At 49.8% G+C, this 17,774-nt stretch overlaps 1 protein-coding gene across 2 annotated transcripts in view; it reads right to left on the reverse strand.

Moving 5' to 3' along the window:
* Mylk (myosin light chain kinase) overlaps nt 1-17,774 on the reverse strand; it is a 181,620-nt gene that overhangs the window by 58,747 nt on the left and 105,099 nt on the right. For both annotated transcript variants that reach the window (XM_059277280.1, XM_059277279.1), the window contains exon 17: nt 8,143-8,229. In XM_059277280.1, the coding sequence (XP_059133263.1) occupies nt 8,143-8,229 (87 nt within the window). The remainder of the gene's footprint in view (nt 1-8,142; nt 8,230-17,774) is intronic.

Raw genomic sequence — 17,774 nt, forward strand, 5'->3', positions numbered from 1 at the left:
TGGCCGGAGCTGCTCTTACCACTCCGCTGCATCATGATGGACCCCGTCCTCAAACTGGGAGCCACATAAACCCTTCCTTCCTTAAGTGACTTTCGTCGCATATGCTATTATAGCAAAGAGGAAAGTCACTAATGCAGTAACTGACCCTGGTGGCCCACTCAGCTGGCATCCTCCCGTGAATTCCATGTCACCGCACCTTTTTGTCCTCCTCAGCTCAGGTCCCTAGTAAATGTTCTTGTTGGTCCACAATTCTCAGTAGAGATAAACTGATCACTAGTGAGTTTCCACTTCTCCAGACTCACCCTTCTTATTTATTATCTTATTAGCCCCTGGACCCTTTGTCTCTCATCCTATCTCCAACACCCCGAAACTTCTACACCAGCCACTATGGGAGAGGAATATCCTACAATAAAGAAACCTACCATCTCTGCAAATCCCATGATGGCTATGGGCTACAGGGTAAGGAGGGACAGAGTGCCCTCCACCTGCTATCTCGGAGAGGGAGCTGGGGCACCTCCCTGGGCATTCAGGCACACCCACACCCTTCCTGGCCAGGCCTGGCCTCTCTCATGCCCCCATCCAGGGCACTCTGCTCACCCCTACTCTTAGAAGCCTCCTTCTGTCACTCTCTCTGTCCATGTCTTCCCTGGAGCCAGGCCTTTCTTCTAAGCCTCCGCCTCTGTGTCTAACCTCCTAGACATCATCTCCCCAGAGGATGCCAAACCCATACATACATCAAGCCTCCCTGCCCAAAATCAAACCTAGGGCCTTCTCCCCAGACTGCTTCTGGTCCCACGTCTTCTGAGAGCCTCTCCTTGCCCATAGCCTGTCACAAGTGCTCATCAATCCTATCAGCTGAATACATGCTTTGTCTTATTCTCCCACCCCCACCCCCCAGCATTCACCATCACTGCCCTATTCTAATCTCAGTGCCATCCCAGGGCCCTCTGTCCCCTCATCTTTGCCCTAAGACATCTGCCATATTGGGACCGAAGTGACTTTTCTCAAATACAAATCTGAAGTCTCTCGACTGTTGCAGCCTCTCTAGTGGCTACTCACTACCACTCAGGACCAAGTCCATCTGGTCGTACAAGGTCCTTGAGACCAGCTCTGATTTTCATCTCCAGCCTTCTTTCACACTCATCCTTCCTCTATTCTCAATGTCCACGGTTCTCAAGTTTCAGTGTGCGTTGTGGCCACCTAGAGAGTTTCCAGGTTTCCAGCGGCCATTGGTCAGCTGTGTACTGGTCTTTCGGCAATGTTCCTCTGCACTGCACTCTTAGCATCTTTCAGTTTCTGCACACTAGCATGGCGCCATGGGCTCTCTGTACATGCTGACACCAGCATCTCTCTGCTCAGGCATGCTACCTCCATGACGAGCTCATGCCCCTCCTAGTGGGTCTGTCCCAGTCCCCATCCAGTTCCGAAACCTACTCAAAATGTGCACACCAAGTTCCCAGGAGACAGCAAAAAAAGGTCCCCTGCTGTACCTCTAGGGCTCTGGTGACAAAACGGGCATGGGCTTGCTAAGTAGCTATGAAAGGACAGAGGCCATTAGATCTCTGGGAACCTGGAAATTTCTAATGAATTGATGCTGAGATATAACCAGGGTGTGCAAATCTTGTTGCAACTTTCCACATTAAGTGTGTGCTCGGTCACCTCCTTGATCAAAACTGCCAGGGGCTGAGCCTTCTACTCTACATGGGAGATAGAGGCTAGAAATGAAACAGCTCAATAAAATCACAAATAAAAGTTAAAGAACCGGGAAACTTCCTAGGAAAGCTGAGGCATTGCTGGAAGAGATCTGCCCCTCGTGACTGATTCTGGTAATGTCTTTTGCTTCTTTCTGCCCAAGCCTAAACTAGTACTGGCCTCGAGAACCTTCCTTCTGTCCTAGAAGGGGGAGGGTCAGTCCCTCATGAAAGTTTCTAGATGGCTCAATCTGAAGGCAAATGAGTACTCCTTTCTTATTCTTGCTGAGTGAGAAGGGTCAGTTAAGGAGCTAGTGTTAAGAGCAGCCTTGGGTACAGGCAGGTCCCTGGATCTCTGTCTCTCTGGGGACATTTCCCTTTTTAGGTAGTTAACTATAAATAGGCATCGAACCCTTTCAAATTCCCAAAATCAGCATGGACTGTCTGCTCAAGGCTCCTGGGATTGACACAGGCTGGGTAAGGCAAAAAGCAGAGCCACCCCTGAGGCTGGTAAGAGAGTCTGGGGCTAGAGGGCCAAGTCCTAACAAGCCCCCTGAGAAAGGCTCAAGGCACCGAGTGACTGTCCTCTCACCCGCTGACTCCCCTAGTACATTATTACAGACATGTGAAGAAAAACATATTGGTTGTTTTTCCCAGAATTAACATCTCTAGGCAAATTGCCCACTCACCTCCCCGCATAGCAAAGACAGTCATATCAGAAGATTCCAGAGGAACACAACTCCTCTTGTTGCTGCAAGTTCTGATTCCCAAACCCCATGGAATGTCAGGACAGTTGTGAAAGAGGAGTCTAGCACGGCCAGGCTAGCAGGCCATGGCTGCTTGTCAGGCTCTCACCGGCTGCTTCTGGAAGGACCGGTACTGCTAGTTAATCGGCTCACGGGAGACACCGAAAAAGCTGAAGGAGGACCCGAAGTGGCAGCCCAGTGAGGGGCCATCACGGTGTCCCATGCATGTGCATAGGTGCACGTGGGGTGCTGTGAGAGTCAAATGTCCACACTGCAATGGGGTGTAGGAAGAGTTGGTGCCTGCTTTCGGGGGCATTTGTAAAAGCATCCTAACTATTCTCCATGGGCCCCACACTTTTCAGCGTTAGGCAAGACTTGATGCCAAATCCCAACTTCTAGATTTCCTTTCAGCCCCGTGGATTCTATCAGGATTTAACATTTCCCATGACCTGCAGAGGATGTTTTTAAAACAGATTTGGCCTAGAGAAAGACCAAGAAGGCTGGTCAACATGTTCGATATCCATAGATATTTTCAAGTCGATATGACTTTTAGTCTCATAGAGGCATTTAAAGATAGGCCAAAACAAAGGAAAACACTGTGGTCACCAGGAAGCCCATATGCACCACCCTCCAGAGGTGAGTGTCCAGGCTAGGCACAGACTCCAAAGGGAAACTGCACCTGAGTTGTCCCTAAGTCACAGAAGAGTGAAGGCAGGGGCCTTAAAGGAGGAGGAACTCATGTGTTGATTAGGAAAATTAAATACTGTGGACCCAGCTCAAATAACGTTATGCTAAGCTGTAAAACTGATGGATGCTCATTATCTCTTTATTCAGACCCCAAGCCTGTCACCATGCTGACATTGCTTCATCTGTACTTTACTCTTTTTAACTTATATTTTCTGAAATCATCTTTTAAGCTCGATGAATCCATCATTCAAGTAATATGCTTGCCTTCCTCTACATAAAACTCACAAGAATTCCACTGGCTAATGAGATCCCCTCCAGTAGGAGCATCCCAAAGTTGGGTTTTGGGCTCCAGGCCACCTTTCCTGCAGGATGCTCCCATCACTGGGTAAGCCCAGATTTGCTTCTGTAGCTTCGGATGCCTCCACACACAGGTGGTAGGAAGACTTAGCCAGCTTCACCTGAACTGTGTTCCTCACAACTCTCCATCAGTGTCCTGATGTCCTAGCTGGATGTGGTTTGAGGCCAGGCACGGAAGGTGTTCACTGGCTGTTGAGGAAACCATGCTCTAAAGGACGAAGGCTTCGTGTTTAACTAGTGGGAGAACCAAGACCTCTGTTTCTTGCTCTCTTGCCCCATGGCTTTCTTGCTATGACTCATGTCTGAGCAAGTCCCTGGAAGTGATCATAGCAAGCCAACTTCTGGACACGTGGAGGTTCACTGAGGTGTTCCTGTCTCTCAGTGGCTAACTCAGCTCAGGCAGAGACGGGAGTGCTCCTCCCTGGGCCTGTGCACTCCTCCCATTTCATCTCCCAAACGAGAAGAGGAGTCATTTCTGTGCTGAGGGAGCAGGTAAAGTCATCCAGGGATGCTGATAGTAGATTTTCACCAGGAAGAGAAAATAGCCAAAAAAGACATTATTGGGCCAAGAGGCAAAACGGAGGAGGGTAGACTGTGGGCGGGTTAGATAGCAATGTTGGTGAAGTGTCAAGGTCCCCGATTCCAACAATTCCATTGTGGTTATATTCTTAGGAGACACACACCGAGTAAGAAATTAAGGTGTGGTAACTGCGTTAAAATGGTGTCTGTCTATGTGTATGAAGATTACAAATACATACACAGAGAATGATAAAGCCGTGGGATAGAATGAAAACAACTGGTAACTCTTAAGTACAGGGAATATAAGAGTTCTCGGCACTGTTCTTGTACTTTTTCTGTAACTTTGAAATGCTATCAAAAATGGCTGTTTTAAGGATCCCACTGAGAGGCCCGCAGCAAACACAGCGACAGGCAGGTCTCTCGATCCAGGGACACGTGTCCATGCCTTTCCTTAGTCTCCTTCCAGGCTCCTGCCACCCCTGCCACCCCACTTCCTCCTGCTGCCACTGTGGGCTGGGTAAAGAACCGTCAGCCTTTGTGTCTGTGTGGACAACGTGGAACAAAGCCCGGCCTCCAGCAAGGTGGAGGGGGATGTGGCAGGAAGACACCACCACAGTTCCATCCCTTCCCAGCTAGGAGACGCTAGGCAGGACAGTCTCATCTCTAAGGCTCAGTCTGGCTTCTCTATGAAATGGGAGCAGCCAGTGTTTGTAAGACAGTGGAGGCCTGGCCACGGCCACGTGGCGGGAGCTGCGGACCTGATGCCTGTGCAGGGCACGCAGGACACGGGTTCCGTTGCACTCAGCTCTCCTCCCACCTTCCCTTCCAGCATCTGCACAATTTCTCCCCCAAGCTCCCAGCTGCCTCTCCTCCCCTGCCAATGTTATCATTCTTCTTCAGACCACATAAACTACATTCCTCTCCCTCCTTCAAAACTTGGTTCTGAGTTTGCCTCACCTCGAACCCTCTCAAACTTCCTCCCGTGTTTGTGGCTTGTGACTCGGGTGACTGGCGGGTTAACAAGTACTTCAGTCATGGGGGTCTGGGGGTGGGCTGCCTGGCTTCTTCCTCATGCTACAATGAGGCTTGGGGGCTCCCAGGCAAGTGTGGTCAACACTGTCCACTCCTACACCCAACAGCTGGCTCATAGGAATAAACCATCCCTGGGGACAGGAGGGTGCACAGAGAGGGGTCTGGCTATGCTCTGTTTGACAGGAAAGTCACTCGCCATTTCCTCAGGAAAGATGGATTTCCTCCTTAGATTAGGTACTTCACAGTCTTGACAAAATCACACGTATGTCCACAGAAAAACCGCTCATGGAATCCAACATGTCTAGGAATGAGGATAAGCATGCTAACAGACAGGGCATGTGATGAGGGCATACGGACTACATGTGTGATTCCATCTGAGCCGGGAGGAAAAACGCTTGCTGTTGAGATGTTTGTGTATGAACATACATATAAAGTGCACAGAAGAGAGCAAATGAGTGTATGAATGAAACAGGGGACAGAAGGGGATTTTCACATTGCACTTGGTATATTCATGTATGTTTTAAAATGCCCGATGAGAATGCATGCACATATAACTTAAGCAACTACTAGACAAATTATACCCCAAAGAATAAAAGAATTGGGGACACACACCTAAAAGACACCACCTTCACTTCCTGTCCCTGGGAGCAGCCACCTTGTCAGAAGGCTCCAAGGACCAACTTTGGTGGTGTCCCTCAGGCCTCTGGGGTGCGGGTTTCTAAGGGACAAGAATGCATGTGGAGGGGCAACCAAAGCCATAACCTAATGCACAGAGTGACAACAGGCTTCGGGTGGTGGGGACTGAGTAGACAAGCCAGCACAGTGGGGCGAAGTGGCCATCAGGGTACATGGGGTGAGATGTCTATCACTGGACCACAGAGGGGCGCAGCTACCTTTGCAGACAGGTGGGTGGAGTTAATTAACCCTGTAGTGACTGTCCTCCATGGAGTCCAAACACTTCCTGTCAGCCCTGCTCTCCCCATGTAAGGCTGCCTCCATGGGGTGTCTTGCTCTCAGGGCACTAATGTGAGGACTCCTGGGTGACTCTGCACACTTCACAGGGGTAGCAGGCACATCCTTGCTGCTCTGAACTAACCAAGGACAGCAGGGATAGCTTCCCACCGAAAGGCAGATTTTTCGTATGGCCACACCCTGGGACGATCTAGGAACATAAACACGGCATCCCAGCCGCCACCCTAGAGTTTCTGTTTAATTGGTCTGGGGGCAGCCTGGGCACGGTGCTTTCCAAGTCCTGCAGGTGAATCTGATGCACAGCTCTAGCTGCCATCCGGGACTCCGGAGTGTGAGGATGACAACTTGGCTGGGGTTTTCCAAGGCCTCCTGCTCTGCAGGGCAACGTGCCCAGTGCTGGGTCTGCTCACTGTCTCACAGCCTTACCACACTTGTTTTCCTCCACACTCATGCTCTGACCCTGCCTCACCCTCCTCGGGACTGCACATAATGAACGGGGTTCCAGACCTGAAGACGGGGTGGTTGGGCCTCTGTCCCTGGCAGAGCCACTTCATCACGTCCCGTGTCACAGACCCTGCTGTTCTTCTAAGAGCAACACTTTATTTGCTCATGTTTCCCCACAGGTAGCACGGCAAGGCCCGGGCAGCAGCTTTGGAGAATGACACTACTAACTCATTCCTCCCAGGTCCGTGTGACTGTTCCCGGGCTTTTACCAGCTTATTAAAATCTCCTCGGAACCGTCCTGGCTCCTCCACTGTCTGAGTGGATCTCCCTTTGTGTAAACATCTAGGAGGAATTATAACTTCACTTCGGCTACCCCACCACGAAGGCTCTGGACCTCTGACCCTTCCGTCCGATTAGCTGTGTTCCAAGAGCTCAGCAGCAGCAAGGCAAATACACAGCTTTACAAAGAAAAGAACAAGGCAGTCATAAAACACAGCCTTGTGATGGAAAGCGAAGTGATCTTTGGAACAATGGGGCCCCATCACTTCCCTCTACTAGTAGAAGTGAGAGCTTCTCTTCTGTTTTTGTTCTCTGTTCGACTTTTTAAAACTTACTTTTTTGAAAGTCTCACTCTGTATCCCAGGCTGGTATAGAACTCACTATGTAGCCCAGGCTGGCCTCACCTCGGCTTCTCAAATATTCAGATCACAAGTGTGCACCAGGCCTTTCTGTTTATTTGAAAGCTTAGAGTGTTCTGGGGATGGCCAGGCAACTCTGTGCCTTATAAAACTAGAAATATCACAAGGTAGTTCTGCTAATAAAAACCACACTAGCAGGCACAGCAGAACATGGGGCTGCATTATGGCTTTAGGAACTTCTGTGTCTATCATTCGATGATTTTATTTGATAGGTATTATATTTTGACTATGTAGGTTATGTTTTACAGCTGCTCTGGTATAAAGATGAATAAACTAATATTATGCATTTCAAATACTATCTTGAAACAGTTCATTTTTTTTAATTGCAGTTTTATGGGTGTGAAAATAACATGTGCCCTAAGCACGCCGTCTAATAGAGACACTGGCCATGGAGGAAGCCCAGATCCAGGAGGGAGGTAGCCATGCACAGTTTCTGTTATACCCGTGCCTCTTCTCCCTGGCTATGTCTAATACACTGAACTCTGACTCTGAATGACACCAGTGAGGTCCTTCCATGGACGCAGCGTGCCATCCCGAGGGCTGGCGGCAGTCAGGGTGCACACACACTAGGTTTGCCCAGGGCAGGACCACAGGAGAGGCTCACGTGTGGGAGTCTGTAGGCACTGGGGACCCTCGGCCATTTCCACTGACGTCATAAGGACGGTATAACTGTTTAGGAAGGTTCCCTTGACAGGGACAGAGTCAACTTAAAGATGAGGAAGGAATGGCTCCCACGGGGGTCTAAAGGACCAGCAAAAAGTGATGCAGGAGGCAGGGAGGGAGAACTCATGTGACAGCCCCAGGCTGCAGATGGGGTGGGGAGAGCCTGGCAGGGGTTGAGAAAAGGTTGTTGGCTCAGGAATCAGGAGGACATGGGGTACTCTAGGGGGCGGGCAGGAGCTTGTCCTCAAGGAGTTCAAGACAGAGCTGGTGACCAGGAAGCAGGGCCTGCGCCACCAATCCTGCCTTTGTATGGCGAAGCTGAGAGGCACTTACTCTCTGTTCCTAGCACAGGGGGAAGAGAGCTCTTGGGTCTCCGGGATTTCATCTCCGGGACCTTGGTGTTCTCACCGGCCCGAGCATCTGGAACACAAAAGAAACACAAACATCAGTCAGGAGCTGTCTGAGGAGCTGAGTAGAGGAGGCACCCCAGTCAGAACCCTACCTTGACCTTGCTTGGCCCACCCACCCTACATTCCACTCAGAGGCCCTCTGTGCCCACGGAGTGGCGCCTGCAGCAGGCCCTTCCTCCAGGGGAACACCAAAGAAGGAGAGCCTGCCGAATGGCCCTGATAAATCAGGTGGCTGGGACAGTCACCCAGCAGGATGGATGGCCAGGCTGGGGAGCTAGTTACTGCTCCCTGCTGTAGCAGCAGAGATGGCCAGGACGAAAGCCACTTAGCAGGGCCTAGGCCTCCATGCGCTTTGCTCTCCTTGCCCCCAACGGGCCTTGACTCACTGATTTAGATGGTCTACATTTCAAGGCTCCCTGCAAATGGAGGGGGGTCTCACACAGAGGATGAAGACTGGGCCCTACCTTTCCGGCTCATGGACTAAAGGGTGTTTGCGGCCTTTGACTTCTGAGACTTGGTTTTTGCACTGAGCCAGGCCTGGCCAGGTGAAGGTTTCTGAGCAGGCCACTAGCATAGTCTCAGAGACCAAGGCTGGGACTCATTTAAAGGCTTTCACAGTATATCCTCAAAGCAGGTCTATGAGTCCCTGCGGTGGCCGTTGGCTGAGGCGGGGCGGCAAGTTCCTTCTTCCACGTTAAGGTAAAGCACAGATAATGTTGGGTGGGGGGGGAGCAGTAAGACTCTCTCCATGCACAGGGGTGAATAGCACTGTGGGCTGGGTGAAGCTGGGCAGAAAAGGCTCTCCCTGGGTTCCCATGAGACTTTGTGGGAAAACCACCCAGGACTTCCATAAGAAGCCGCTGGCTGAATGGCCATTACCAGGCTTGTGTTTTCACTACTTAGGGGAGAGGGTGGAAGGCTCCTCCCCCAAGTCCCTTCCTGTCCTTACCCTCCATTTCCTGCTCCCAAGGAGGAAGCTCAGAGGGAGGAGGGGACTTTCCAGCCAGGGCTCCGGCCACATTCCTGTGGCTTGGCTGGGGAAGAAGGGCCAACAGGGCTGTCCCTGCCTCCAGGCTGGGCACCTCAGCTGGTCTTATCTAGACTGGGTTCCCTGTGAGGAGTGGTACTAGGAACATAGACTGCATGGGTCGGGGACATACACTCCCTAGTTCCTGGTGGCGTTTCTCCTAGATGACATCTGGGTCCCCTGCATGCTTTAGAATGTGCATCTGTCCACACGACTCCTTTTACTAAGTCTTGTTTATGTAGGTTTCCTCCACCACATGCCTGTCCTCTCTATGAGCTGGGTAACCCGGTGACAGAAGGCTGCATGTGGGCACAATACAGGCTCAGTAAGACAGCAGCAGAGAGATATCAAGGTCAATTCCCTGTTGAAGATGACCGAAAGCCATGTACACACAACTATGGAAATGATTCCATTTGAGCTTTAATTAGGATTTTCTAGCAGTATATGATGGGATGAGAGTAAAGGGACGAAGGTGGAAGAAATCCTTTTAGGCAGAGCTTGAGAAAGCCAGCCCATACCCTGTGGCCTCCCTCACTGTGTGATGCCCATGTCCTGCCACCTCCTTAAGAGCAAAGGAGCCCTGGATGGTGAGTTCAGGGTTCTTGTCATGTGGAGCTGACAAGGTCTCAGGTTGCGGCCCTCACTCCAGGACACCAGTTTCACGTGGGCACTCTGGAGGAACAGAGAGACCCCTGGGACTCTGAAGAAAGGTGCATTCCGAAATGTCTTGTCTTCTCCTCCCCAGGAGGAAGAATGAATGATAGAGTGTGTACATAGTACTGAATTCCTGATGCAGCACTCTTTTTCTCCTGGTAAGTTCCAGAGCAGAGAGGAGTCTGGGAAAGAGGATCAAAGTCCTTTTTTCTGATATGTAAGCGGAGGCACAAGCAAGCAGAGGCTATGGGCGCAGTTTTCCTGGCTTCTGAAAGAGGGTAGTGGGATCGTGTGGATACCTTTCCGCATGGGTCATGCTGGATGCTATTTTGGCGCATTTTGTCTGTCACTGTCACCCTTGAGTATGGGGGTGAATCATTTAAACTGCCCCACGCCTCTGCTTCCAGAGCTGTAGAAAGGGAACTTACGTCTTTTCTAGCTCACTGTATCCCAAAGCCCAGAGAAGGCAAGGCATAAGATGGTATTTTGGAGAGATCAAAAGCACCACTTACCTAAATGAACGCATTCTTTTTGTTAGTCATGTTCCCCCACCCTCTTCTAACGGGCTACTTAGCATCCTCTCACCTCAGCAAGCCCCTCTATCAGCTCGAAGGGCCGCTGCAGTGCCCTTGGCTCTGGGGCGCACTGTGGGTTCACTAGAGGCGTGAGCACGTCACGTGGGGTGCACACTGAGCTGGTTTTGAGACAGCTTCCCTCACTGCAACTTATCTCCCCATCAGGGCCCTGAAGAAAAGGGCTCAAGTTTCCCTTCCAAACCAGTCATATCCCCAACCCAGAGGCCCAGGGTGGGGGAGAGCAGCACCCTCTACAGCGCCAATAATGTGGGGGCTGCACAGGCAGCAGGGGGCCCAGCCAGGAATACCGAGCTGCCTGGCCACTGTGAGAACCGCAGCAGCGAGGAGGAATGGGCTGGGAGGACCACACGCTTAATCAAAACCAGCTTTGTGTGCACATGCTGCCTGGGGGATAAAAACAATAGTAATAAAAGTTTAAGAGCAGCTTGTATTTTCTGTCTATTTTAATTATTTTGTGATGAAACTGGGTTTTATTTCTAGATCTGGGCCCCAGGGCTGGAGTCCTCTGCTGGCCTGGTTGTGCCCCTAAAAAAGTGTGGGGGTAGAAGATAGAGGTGTGGAAAAGCGGGGGCTCCTAAAGAGATCAGGAGACCTGCCCTTACATGGACAATGCCTTACCCCTTCTATGGCTGGACTCAGGCCCCTGGGATACTTCCCCCCTCCCTCCTAGAGGTTGGATCCCTGGATTCTGACCCCAGGCCAGGGAGAAGGAGGCTTTGGGAAACTTCTCAGAGAGGATCTGAACTTCAGGAATGGCAAAGCAGGGGCTGAGCTCCCACATCTCCTGGGATGGCTCATTTCTCGCTGGTCTCTCTGCCTAAGAGCAAGCAGCATCCTAGCACAGAGAATTCTGGTTGGAGAAATGAGAACTCTTTTCTGGCCGTGTTGTTTAAGGGTGATGAACCCTTGGATGAGCTCCTAAACTCCGAGAACAGAGCCTCCCTCGTTAGGAAAAAACAACATCTCGGCGGAAGAGTGAAGAAGTGAGCAGCAAATAATAGGTGAGGAGCCAGCGAGATGCCTCGGTGGGTAAAGGCGCTTGCCGCCAAGCCTGAGGATCTGAGTTTGATCCCTGGGACCTACATGGTGGGAGGAAAGAAATGACTCCTGCAAATTGTCCTCTGAACTCCACACATACTCTATTTCATGCCCCCAGGCCCCAAATAAATAATAAAGTGTAATTTAAAAAATCAAACAGGTAGCATTACTAGGTATTTATCCCATGCATGAATATGCATCTTGCTATGTCCTCCATGTGCTCATAGCAGACAGAACCATAACACTTATCAATATTTAAATTCTTTCCCTCCCTCCCTCCTTTCCTTTCCTTTCCTTCGTTCCTTTGTTCCTTCCTTCCTTCCTTCCTTCCTTCCTTCCTTCTTCCTTCCCTCCCTCCTAATCTGTTGTAGAATACTATTTTAAGTATGTCACATTTGTTTATGCTGTGGAACATTAGTTTTAATGATGTAAAGATGTGTTGCATTCCTTTGTGTTGCATTTATATTTAACTTTGTGAAGCTGTGTTACTGTGCCTGTCTAAACCACCTGATGGTCTAATAAAGAGCTGGATGGCCAAGAGCAAGGCAAGAGAAAGGATAGGCGGGGCTGGCAGGCAGAGGGAATATATAGAAGGAGAAATCCGGGAGACAAAGAAGAGCGAGAAAAACAGGAGGATGCAAGGGGCTAGCCACCCAGCTACACAACTATCCATGGATGGAGTAAGAGTGAAAGTAAGATCTATAGATGTAAGAAAAGGAAAAAGCCCAGAGCCACAAGTAGCCAGGATAATTTAAGTTAAGAAAAGCTGGCTAGAAATAAGCCAAGCTAAGGTGGGGCATTCATAAGAAAGAATAAGCCCCCATGTGTGATTTATTTGGGAGCTGGGTGGTGGGCCCCTCAAAGAATAAAGAGTAAAAACAACTAACTACACCAACCTCCCTCTCTCTACCCTCTTTTTCTTTCCTTATTTTGGAGACAAACTCTCATCCAGTAGCCAAGGTTGGCTAGAACTTGCCACACAATCCAGGCTAGTCTTAAACTCAACACAATCCTCTGGTCTCAGGCTATTTAAGTGTTTTATAAAAACAGCAGTTTGATTCAGTTCAACCTAATACTAACTGGATGCATGTGAAGATTTAAAGAATAAAACTGAAAGCAGGAGAGGATTAAGGAACATGCCAGGACTTAGACCAAGGCAAGTCAGAGTCTACTCAGCAACAGTCAGGTGACCACAGCAGTTGGGAGCAAGCACTTGGGTTCAGAGTCCCACCCAACTAGTCAGGGTGACCTGAGCAGGTGACGCGATCTTTAGGTACTAAATGAAACTGATACCACCTGTCACTCTTCTGAGTCCCTCTTGTCAAGGTCACTAATGATCTCTGCATTGTTCTTTCCAATAGTCATTAAATCAATCAAGCTGAGCTGCCTCAGTGGTAGCATGGGACTCATTGGTCATTCTTTTCTCTCGAGACTCCTGACCATTTGGCTTCTGGGCTATCTCTGTTCCGGACTTCTTTTTCTCTTCTTGAGGCCATTCATCCCAGTCTCCTTTGCAGACCCCTGAGCTGCCTCTACCTCTCAGTGCTGTACTCTCATCTCCCTCTGGTCTTCAGTCACATCCACTTCAGGAGCTCCTTCAATCCCAAGGCACTCCATGATCTCTACGTGTGGGTTCCACCCCATGTTCCATTTTCAGGCCCTCAGCTCCAGTTCATCTCTGGAGCTGTCTCCTGGGCATTTTTATCTTCATATGCATGGAACTCTTGATGGTCCCTTGGCCTCCACGTTTTGACTTAAGTAGGTAGCATCACCACTGACCCTTATTCCTCCACGAAAGCCTAGATTTAACAAGTCAGAGTACTGGCCCCTCTCCAAGTCTGCTCTCTACCTCTCCAGATCCAAATTGTCAGCCACTCCTATCATCTCTAAATCAAACCAGATGACGAATCCCACCACTTCTATCTACTCCACCAAGTCTAAAAGTCATCACGTCCTGCAGCCGGCCTCCCTGCTCTCTTCCTTATGCACCCTAGGTCTGCTCACCATGAAGATGCCTGAGCGAGCCTTCACAAGCATCTAGTGTTGTCCCAATACACTAGACTGAACCCTGGTTTCCCGTTCCAGTTCATACTTCCCTGCGGCCCTGGTGCCTGGCCCGCTTTAGTCTGGATTCCTGGCACTCTGCACCTGGTGCTTGGCCCACCAGCCTGCTGCTGCTGCTTCTTCCTACACTGCCCACAAGCAGCACAGTCTCACTGTGCTTGTCTCTTGCTTTTTTTCCCCCTCTCACCTCTTTTCTCTTACTTCTAGAACTCCTTCCCTCACTCCTTGCAGGCAGGTCTCTGTTCAAATGTTCATTCAACCCAAAGTCCTCAGCAACCCTTTTCTGAAGCAGTGGTCCCTTCCCCACCACCTGGCTGTGCTTTCCCCACACCACATGGTATTGCTTAAGTGTTTGTGTGTGCATTTGCATGCACGCATACACACAAAAGTCAAGTCCAAACACCAGCTCCTTGAGCTGTGCCTGGCAGGGTGCAGACCTAAATATTTGTTGAATGAATGAATGATGGTATGGGTACCACTGATACGTGTTCCCCCCTACACCAAGATGCATGGTCTTTTGTGGCTGTGAAGCCCTACTCTCCCTGAAGATAAGGCTGAATGCTTTGGCTAGGGTACCTGAGGAAGGAGGCCTGAGCTGGGAGGGAATCATAGGAATGAATGGCCCTTGGGTGGAAGTGACTTCCCAGCAGAGGGCTAGCAATAAGGGATGTCAAGGTCTCCCGGTGTCTTGGCATGCAAATTCCCTAACCTGAATCAGCTGGGAAAGGTCTGGCAGGCCCCAGGACCAGACACACCTGAGTTCTATCAGGACAATGTCTATTGTAATTTACTGGGCAGAGCTTCAGCCTGGTGCTTCTTGTCAGTCTTTCCTGTACCTGTTTGCTCAGTGGGAAAGGTAGCCTGCCCCCTGCTGCAGAAACTGAAAAGATGAACTACAAAAGTCTCTGGCCACAGCAGGTATTCAAAGCTACTTTCCTTGTAGGCGAGTGGTTTTTTGTTTCTTTTTGTTTTGTTTTTGTTTGTTTGTTTTGTTTTGTTTTTTTGGCAAGTTCTAACCATCATAGTCTCAGTAACCTTTTGGATGGGACAAGTTGACACCTACTTTCTGGCTGAGTTTGGAAGGAAGGGTGATATGACCACAGTCAACAAAGAGCACAAATACCTGTTTTCATAGGCAAATGTCCCAAGTAATGCTCTTAATAGCCAGACATGTTGCATTCTGTAGGTTACCCCTTCCTGCCTTATAAGAAACAGAACACTTGCCAAGCATGGTGACACATGCCTAGCACTCTGGAAGCAGAGGCAGGAAGATCTCCAAGTTCAAGGCCAGCCTTGTCAGAATAAGTTCCAGGACAGCCAGGGCCACACATAGAAACTCTGTCTTGAGCAACAAGTTAAAAGAAGAGGAGGAGGAGGAAGGGAAGGGAAGAGGAGGGAGGGAAAGAAGGAAGGAAGGAAGGAAGGAAGGAAGGAAGGAAGGAAGAAAATAGAACACATCTGAGCTGTAAGGAACACATGTAAGGCCTAGGGTGAACAACCCTGGTCAGGAGTGATAAGCAATAGAATGATGTAAGTAAACCACAAATGGAGTAGTGATAAGCTATAGACTATGTGTGAAAGTAGGGATAAGACTAGAAACCTAGCCAGGAAAGAATATAAAAGATGAAGCCTCAGACCCGACCAACAGAGCTCGTCAGGCCCTCGCGTGAGACGACTCTCCTCTGCCAGAGACGTGAGATCCTGTGCCCAGTGCAGACGTGGCTGACCTGAGGAAGGCTGACCCAAGATCCAGAGGAAAAGACGTGGCGAGTCCGGACCTGTATATCCAGAGAGGTACTCCTGCTTCCATTTGGAAGACAGGATGAATATTGCTTGTAATCTTACTGTGTGAATAAATGAGTGTTATACCAAGTCTGAATCAAGAGTGATTATTCCTCCCCCGTAACTGGGGTATGTGCTCGCTACATGAGCCCAACAGGATTCCTGTTTGTGAAATCTTGAAATGCATTCTTAAATTGTAGTCTTAAAGATATTGGGCATGATCAGCCCTGCTGAGTGACAGCAGGAAGGCTATCCTGAAGTCAGCACAATAGAGAGGGATCTCACTGTCCTCTGGGAGGGACGCAGGACTGCCTCTACCCAGAGATCAGGCAGGCAGGTATAGCAGATGGATTTTCACTGATGAAAATTCAACCATGGCTAGCTACTCCTAAGGGCAAATGTCTTCTCCCTTCCTTCCTTCTTTCCGTATCTGTATTTCTTCCTTGAGATAGTCTCTCATGCTGGTCTTGAACTTGTGATCCTGTTGCCTCAGCCTCCCTAGCACTCATAATCCAAGGTGGCACACACCAACTCTTTTTGAGAATCTGACTGAAACCATGGATCCGGCTTTTCAGAGAGACGCTCTTGCCACACATAAATCCGACTTCAACAACAGTGAAGGGTGGTCAGATCTACTGAGATCTCTGAGCACCATATCCTGGGGATGGGAAAAAGCTGAGAGAACAGCAAAAGACGGGCGGTCACTCAGCTTGGCCACACCACCAACCCAAAGGAGGCAGAAAGCTGCCGGGAGGTGGTGGGTTCAAGAGCCCGCAGTCCTTCAGTGTGTGCCTGGCAGTGGCTCCTGGTGGGAAGAGAGAGCTAAGTGCGGCAAGGAGCCCATCTAACGGATGACATGGACACATCTCCAAGTACAACAGCAAGGGCTATGGGGAGTGAGACTGGGAAAGAAGGCTGCCCTCCTTCTTATCTGCAAACAAAACCAGACCACGTCCAATTAACCGGGCGTCACTTCTGTTGTCTCAGCTGGGGGTCTCTCTAGCTCTCCTTCCAAGACCCAGGTCCTAATCTGTAGCCAGGGGCCAAATTCTGACTTGGAAGGAACTGGAGAGAAATGGTAGCCATCATGAGGTCAGTGGGGACAATGAAGCTTCTCAGCACACCTCCTCGGCAAACAGAGCCTCTTAAGTTGCAGAATGAATGAGTCCCCTAAACAGAAAAAAGAAGAAAAAAAAAAAAAAAACAAACCAAACAAAACCTCCTAATGACGTTGTGCAAGGGAACAGGAAATTGCACTTTGCAAACAAATCTGGAAAAGGTGCTGACACTGGACAGATAAGGAGAACAAATTGCTCTCTTGCCTGCAGCTCGCTGTGTACACAGGAGCTCAAGAGGCCAGGGGTTTCAAAAGCAGATAACCTCATTAGCAGACTGCCACTTACAGACAGGAGGAATCCCCCCCTAAGCCCCCCAGTGGGGCAGTTAGAAATCAGTTTCCAGGCAGGCACCACCTGGATGGAGGGCAGCAGGACTCGAACCTAGGTGGCGACAGGGAGGTGACACACACCAGGAGTAAGCAGGAGACTCACGGCATGCACCTGGGTTGACCTTGAACCCTGACCCACCAGAGCTACTTCCTCAGAGGCAGGTCCTGAGAGAAGGTCACTCCTAGAAAGTCATTCCTAGGCTACTCATTCACTGTCAGATGTTTTTTCTAGGAACTATTTAATTTACTTTGCAATTGTGTTTTCAAAAGATACTTTCCTTTAGAAGACACCTCATCTTTTCTCCCATTTACTGTGTACCCCAGATCTCTGCTCTGTGACCAGGAAGGGGGGGTTATGAAATCAGGAGTGAGGACAAAGACTCTCCAACTTGTGGGATGGCCAAAAAAACAGGTTAAGATTTCAGGTCTAGAGGAATCAGACTCAGCAGCCAGAACAAGGAAGCTGTTCTTCCAGAGGCCTTATTTGGACACCAGTTTTTGACATCTTACTGACAGTTATTAAGCAGGCATTTCAAGGGCAAGAAGCTGTTTTCACACAACTACCTTTTTAGACATTTCCAGGAAAGTATGAAAATACAAAGAACAGAGGCACTGGGTTGAAAGTCCTGCAGGATTGGGGCTGGGGTTCCTGCTGGGCCTTGCCCCTTCCTGAGTTGGGGAACTCCACACTCCTCACGGGTCTCTCCCTCTCTCCTGCTTCTCCTCTCTTCTCTCTGCTGTCTTTCTGTCGTGTTTGCTTTTGGCAGAAGACCTGTTCTCTCTCCCCCACCTCAGCCTGACTCACCTTCTCCAGGAGGAGGACGCTCGCACGCTCAGCTCCCTCCTCAGGCCCAGGCCCCTCAGTGGGTCTGCTGTGCACCAGCACTCTACACACTTGTTAGCTGTGGTTTGTCAAATACTTGTAGTCATTTTCCTGTGGGTGTGTC

The sequence above is a fragment of the Peromyscus eremicus genome, chromosome 12 (genome assembly GCF_949786415.1).
Source record: "Peromyscus eremicus chromosome 12, PerEre_H2_v1, whole genome shotgun sequence".
Taxonomy (NCBI): domain Eukaryota; kingdom Metazoa; phylum Chordata; class Mammalia; order Rodentia; family Cricetidae; genus Peromyscus; species Peromyscus eremicus.